The 7,110-nt window shown below is 42.3% G+C and overlaps 1 protein-coding gene across 1 annotated transcript in view; it reads right to left on the bottom strand.

Annotated features, from left to right (window-relative positions):
- Positions 1–3,538: 3,538 nt before the first annotated feature.
- The window catches only part of ADGRB2 (adhesion G protein-coupled receptor B2), a 158,363-nt gene continuing 154,791 nt past the window's right edge, over positions 3,539–7,110 (bottom strand). The window contains 2 exon segments of the mRNA XM_063312278.1: positions 3,539–4,212; positions 5,190–5,243. Coding sequence (XP_063168348.1) covers positions 4,030–4,212; positions 5,190–5,243 — 237 coding nt within the window. The 3' untranslated portion in view covers positions 3,539–4,029.

Raw genomic sequence — 7,110 nt, 5'->3', positions numbered from 1 at the left:
GAAATGACCATCTCTTCTCCACTTCAACATAACCAGTGAAGGGAAGACAGCCACTTCCCCTGGTAATTGGTTCACCTGGCAAACAGCTGCTCCAGTCTGAAAGCTTTTTCTCTAACTTCCATTTGGAATCTGCCTTCTGAAAATCTTCAGTGTTGTAGGTCTGAGACCCACCAGCCATTATAGGCAGCTGATTAGGAGCTCTGCAAACACCTCATTTTCCTTTCAAAGGACTTGGGCATGGTAAGCAGCTATATGGAGCTCTTCCAGCATTTCTAGGTAGGCTTTGTGGAGCTTATCCACAAAGGTGGATCAGTGGGCAGGATCATTATGCTCATTCTGCCCGGCACTCCTACTTATAGCAATGCAGAAACATTCAGCCATGTAGATGTAGCTCTGCTTGGTCCCATAGCCATGTTCTGCAAAGTTGGACAGTCCCAGCTCTACTGGCCTTTTGGAAGGCTGTGTAGATCTGGCATTGCTCCTGGCATGGGGTGTATGCAATTGGTGATTATGGAGATTGTACTGGGCTTTTTATTGCTTGTTTTGTTTTGTTTTGAATGGAAAGTTTTGTTCTTGCCCAGTTTTGTTTGTTCACCACCCAGAACTTTCTTGGATAGACTGGTGGCCATATCAATTGAATGGACAAATACATAGATAAGTCATACATTCGAGCCATCACACAGACAATCTCCTGCAGTTTTTTCCTCACCAGTTTACATTCAGTTGCATGAAAGAGAATTTGCTTTCACCATTTCCTTCCAAGGAATAGGTGGAGTGTGAGTGTGTTTCTTCTGTTTATTTTGTGGCCTCTGGCCAAGAGGGACACGCAAATTTATTTATTCATTTATTAATTTAATTTAATTTAATTTTATTTTATTTTATTTGCCATATTTTTAGCACTGCCCATCTCCCCCACATGGGGGACCCTGGGCGGTTCACAGTAAAGTGTTTTGTCTTTTGATCTACAACCTCTGGCTTCCTCCACTTCCATTCACTTGTAAGGGAAGACCTCAGCAAGAACCCCTGCAAGGAGGTCTGTTGCTACTGCTCTTGAGAAATCCATGGATAATGTCTTATTTCCTGAAGAAGTTTGGCCAGTTGTCCATTCATTTCCCTCAGCTCCCAAACATGAATTTGTCCATCAGAGAAACATAGGACCAGTTTCAGTGGAACAGCTAAAACTTTCCTGCTTCTTCTCAGGGTATGACTGGGTAAACTGTAGGCAGGGGCATCCATGGGTGGGGGACAACAAGGTGAAGATGGCGGCTATCTTGCTCAAAGCTGCCATCTTGAATTTTTTGATCTCCTGTTGATGGTCCTGGCTGTAGGCCGAAGATTGCTGGCCCACCAGCCCCTTTTCTGTGGCTCCGTAAAATGATGGAAGGCAATAGACAGTTGTGTGGCTGTTCCTCTTTTCCATCTGATGAAAAAGCACAGTTGGTGTCTTCTTCCTCCTTGGATCATAGACTTTGGAGTTCAGTCTCCGTGGCCCAGGCAGGAGGATACTGCATTCCTTATGGCAGGGTTTTTCAACCTTGGCAACTTTAAGACATGTGGACTTCAATTCCCAGAATTCCCCAACCAGCCATGCTGGCTAAGGAACTTAGGGAGTTGAAGTCCACACGCCTGGTCAAGGTTGAGAAACACTGCCTTATGGTGTCAGGAAAGAAGGGAGCTCCATAGACTTCCTCTATCAAGGAGAGGACACAACATCAATTGTCACTGTGACTGTCTTTCGCAAGGGTAATGTATTCTTCTCTGCTGGAGGAAAAGGACAAGGTGGTGGGTTGCAATGGGACTTAGGGGTGTCAGCAGAAGGAAGGTGGAGTGCCTTCTTCAAATACACTGGCAACAATCCGAGCAGGGCTCCTTGCATGCTTGGCCAGCTCTGCAATTAACTTCCACTGGATATAGTGGGGTTTAGTGCTGAGTAAACCATCATAGATTGTGCTAACTTCTGTTTTGGGAATACTGAGAGGCAGCAATTCCAGGCAGCAGAGATGTACCTTAGCCGAACTTACAGAGATCTGTAGCCCTATCTCTTCTCAGAAATGTTGCTAAGCTGAACTGGATTGAAAACCAAAAAAACCCCCTTTGCTGCAGAATGCCTTCCTGCTCACTCGGTGCCAAAATCTACCTTATTATTTCTTAGTTGTTTTTTTCCCCCCCTGCAAAAAAGACTTCCATTTTTCTACCTTACTCTCAGGCTTCTTGACAATACATGGCGCATTTCACTAGATGGTGTCTCCGGGATACCTTACGGCAGTGTTTCTCAACCTCAGCAACTTGAAGATGTGTGGACTTCAACTCCCAGAATTCCCCAGCCAGCCTTATGGTTTATCTGCATGTCCCACTCAGTGAAAAGTTCCCTGGGACACAATTCTATTGGTTCCTGTTCCTTTGGGATTGAACAGAAGCAGGAAAGCCAGGTAGGTTCAGATGGTGCAATGAGAAGGAAGTTAGTGCACAGTCATGGCCCCCTGGAAATGTCAGACGATCACATTCCACCAGAAGAACGTCCCCAAGGTTGTCTTCTCCTCTGAAAGAGTTTTGAAAGCAATTTCTCTTTCATCAAGTGGAATGAAATCTGATAGAGGAAAAAAAAATGCAGGCAAATTCTTCCGCCCTGGTAGAAATTTCAGCTGCACAGGCTTCTCAGAATTCAACAGCCACCTCACCAAAATTATTTGGAACTTCTACTGAAGCGTGCTGATGCTTGAGATCAAAAGGATATTTCCAAGCTCCCTTCCAAATGTAGTTATGGGAAAAGACCCTACATTTTAAAAAAGAAGCAAGTTATTTTGTCCAACTTGGATGAATTTCACCCAGACAGTTGAAGTTTGCTATCTCATGCCTGACTCCCCAAAATATACCTCCTGCTGTAAAAAGGCATCAAGTTGGCATCAACTCTTAGTGACCACACAGAGCAGGGTTTCTCCAGGATGAATGGAAGTCTTACTATGTTTAAAAAAAATGGCACAAGTTCTTCAATTTATATTTCACTTCGTACAGGTTTGGTTTCTTAACTGTCGTTGACTCCTTATCAACCGAAAGAAAATGACAACAGTAGCAGACAATCCACTGAGTGATTTTTTTTTCTCTTTTTATTTCCAACAAATACAGCACCCGCCTGGCCTGGGATATATAGGAAGTGGGGTTGGGGCTGAATGAGGACTTGGGTAGGGAGAAACAGGTGGGAAGACAGCCATGTGTGGGGTGAATTGAGAAAGTGGCAATGTTTTCTTCCCTGCTTCTATCCTCCAAGTGAGATTTGCAATTGGGGAAGACAGGAGGCAGCTGGTGGGAACTTCTATCCCAGAATGCTGTTAGGGCACACAGTGCATGGCATAAGGAAATACCCAGATTTAAAAACAAACAAGCAAAAGCAGGAAGGAAAGAAGGAAGGAAGGAAGGAAGGAAGGAAGGAAGGGAGAGAGAGAAGGAAGGAAGGAAGGAAGGAAGGAAGGAAGGAAGGAAGGAAGGAAGGAAGGAAGGAAGGAAGGAAGGAAGGAAGGAAGAGAGGGAGGGAGGGAGGGAGTCGAAGAACATTCTCTGGTCCCTGAAAAGGGCAGGATCTCCTGCCCTCCCTTGCCCGGTGGAGGGACAAATGGAGAGTCACGAGTATGGTTGGGAGTGCAGTTCTGTGTCCCAGCAGTGAACCCTAGTGGGGAAATGGGAGGAGTGGGGGCAGGAGACCTACCGATGCTGAAAGGAATACGTCCCCATAGGATCTGCAAGTGGGGCAGAGAAAGGCTTGTGGGAAGGTGAGTGCAGCTGTGCCTGCTTGGCAGCTGGGGAAGGAGCACAGCGTCCGTGGTGCTCCTTGACTTCCTCCTTGGGGTGTGTCTAAAGAGAGCGCCGAGTTTAAAAAAAGTCTCCCCAGAAAAACACCAGAATGGGAAGAAACTCTTGTCTGTCTGTCCTGATTTGCTTGATTTTTCCAAAGTGTCAGTGTGAAAAATATATATATATATATATATTTATATTTATATATATTTATAGTTTGCTAAAGCACAGAGTCCACGAGGCTCACACTTCTGTTTGGAAGTCGCCCTCCGAGAGATCCAGGCTCATGCAATGCTTTTCCCAGTCGGCCGAGTGCAGCTTCAGTTTCTCCCGTGGCTTGGAGGGCAGGGAGCTGAGCGTCATGGCCTTGAAGGTACTCCAAGACTTTTGCTTCTGCTGCTGGCTCTCTGGGCTGGTTAGCTCTTGCTGAAGAAGAAGAAGAAGAAGAAGAAGAAGAAGAAGAAGAAGAAGAAGAAGAAGAAGATTATTATGATTATGATTATGATTATTATTATTATTATTATTATTATTATTATTATTATTATTCAAGGTGGAAACCAAACCCTCTATGACCCACAGAGCTACTCTCTACTACAGGGTATCTGTACAATTTAAACTTAAGTAGAGACGGGCCTTTTCCAGAGCCCGCTTTAACGCTTTAACGTCCCAAGATTTCATGGGACTCCTTATCTATAGAGACTTTGCCCTTGTGGATCTGGGGAGATGGAAACTCTTGCCTATGTCCTCATACGGTGTCCTTTTTATGATGCCCCAACTCATGCTCTGATCTCCCCAATCATCTCCAAATTTGAAGGTCACACTGATAGATTTTACGTTTATTTCTTTTTAAGGGATGCTGACTCTACACTCACACACCAGGCAGCCAAATATTTTTATTGAATTATACAATTGCACAATACTTTTAATTAGATATGTTGTTTCACTGTTTTATTGTTTTCCTTTCCCCCCCCCCCTAAACTAATCTTCTTCTTCTGTTGAAAAGGCTGGTCTAAGACTGTAAGAAAGATATTTGAAGTTGAATTTGACCCACAGGGCTCTAAGCGAAGATGCCCAATGTTCCTTGGGCAAAACCCCCGCGTCCGTTACACCCAGTCTTCAGGTAGGGCTGGGTTCATGCAGCTCAAGATTAATTGAACTGTGGTTTATGAAAGAAGCTTCACTCATTGCACGAAGCAAACTGTAGTGAAAATCTTTATAGTAGGGAAGCCATGCGTGAAAACAGCCCGCCAGGCAAATTGCTAATTACTTTTGTCACACTGCCAAGAAAACTGCCTGGCTGAGTTTGACTTGAGGGTGTCTTTATTACTTTTTTTAAAAAGCCTAAATATCCTCTTGCATGGTGCATATTTCTCTTCTCTTCTCTTCCTTCAAAGAGTACTTACGCTGGTTATATGCTTTTCACCGCTTCCTGAAGAGACGCTCCACCGCTTTTCTCTCTGCATGAAAAGAGCCCAGATGGGTCGTGTTACTCCATTTCACTCCACCTCATGATCCAATTCAGCCAAGGTCACACAACGTTTGACATTTCTAGCTGTAAAAGTCTGATTCCCTTGGCACGTATGTAAGTATGTGTGTGTGTGTGTGTGTGTGTGTATAATGCGTATGTGTGGGTGTGGGTGTATATGTGTCTGAATCACTTTGTTTTAGATCTGTTTATAATTTTTCCAAACTCAGATGCATGCTGGCCATCCGAGTTTGTGATTTTGTTTTTAAAGAAAGGCCAGCACCATTTTTATACTCATTTATATCCATTTCTCCTAACACACCAATATGATTGTGCAGAGTTTCCTTTTCCTTTTTAAAACTGCATCACAAAATCTAAAAAAGAGTGCAAATACTGGTGAAGAAGTCCATTTTGTTCTGCTTAAAGTGAAAATTAGGTAAGTCAAAACTGAACAGGCAAATCAGTTAAAAAATGAATCTGATGATTTCCTGCTTAATACTTCCCCTGTTATATTCAACTATAAATGCATCCTATCTTATTTCCACATTAAAGTGATTTTTTAAAACAAACCACATTAAAATAATATTTAAATACACATTTCTAAATGTATTGTCTCTTACATTATGCACTTTATAATATATTTTGTTATGTTTTTGAGTCAACATCTGAGTGGAAATTTTAAGAACTCTGATAAAATGACTTAAACTTTGATCTACATCTTAGCTCTGAAACTACAGTTCAGATTAGTTCCTTTCAGAATTTGCAAATAAGTAATTTAAATCCTTAAACAACAAAGTAAACCTTGACTGCACAGGTAAGTATTGGTCATCCTTCTTCTATGCCAGTGAAAAATAAATTAATTGGGGGAGAGCGAAGACATTTCATCAATCCAAGCTTTAAAATCAGATGGAGTGTTCCATCAAAGTAAAACATTTTTTAGTTATAGTCCAGTAAATCCACATTTTTTCATACATCAATGAACTGTAATATTTGATATATAATTCAATGTCACATTAACAAAACTTACTTCTGTGCCTGTTAGCATACTTATTCTTATTGAACCAAAAAGGCACCATTTTGGAGCAGGCCCAAACCACATTTCTACGTTCCTTCTTTCATTTTACACTTTCAGCACATTGACAATGAAATCCAGCCCTTACTAACCATCCTTGAGAAATCCAAAACACTTGAATCTTTTGTTGGATTAAATGCATCTTAAAATTATTTTATTTATTTGTCTGTCTGTTTGTCCAATTTTATCACCGCCCATCTCCCCCCAAAGAAGGGACTCTGGGTTTGTATTTAACAAACTAACTCACTCATTTGTAAAAGCAAGGTTTTCCAACCCCTTGTTCTACTCTTCGTGTAAATTCTAGACTACTTAGTCTAGACTACTTATCTTTAGTAGAAGGGTCCATGATACGTGTAGAGGTATTGAGACTTCAGTCAGACCCCTAAGTTTGGTCAGTTGCAATTCTCCCTCAAAAGGGAATATCTACAGCAGCATTTCTCAACCTTGGCGGCTTTAAGGTATGTGGACTTATACTCCCAGAATTCCCCAGTGATCATGGAGAATTCTGGGAGTTGAAGTCCACGTATCTTAAAGTTGACATGGTTGAGAAACACTGCTTTAGAGACTGGGAACCTCTCAGCATGGAGGTGCTATCCTGGCAATCATTCTTCACCATGATTAATAAATGTACCAGGATCTGGGTTTTGTTTTTGTTTTGTGGCGGTGGTGATGGTGATGGTGTGTATAAGAAGCTTAGACACTCCAGTGGCAGTCAACCCCTTAAATGGAATGCTTTGTACCAATTACATTATTTCATCCACCTTGCGCTTTGCACACAATGGTGTTA

This window comes from Candoia aspera, chromosome 10 (assembly GCF_035149785.1).
Source record: "Candoia aspera isolate rCanAsp1 chromosome 10, rCanAsp1.hap2, whole genome shotgun sequence".
Taxonomy (NCBI): domain Eukaryota; kingdom Metazoa; phylum Chordata; class Lepidosauria; order Squamata; family Boidae; genus Candoia; species Candoia aspera.
Note: the sequence above shows the minus strand (reverse complement) of the source record. Positions and strands in the feature narration are given on the sequence as shown.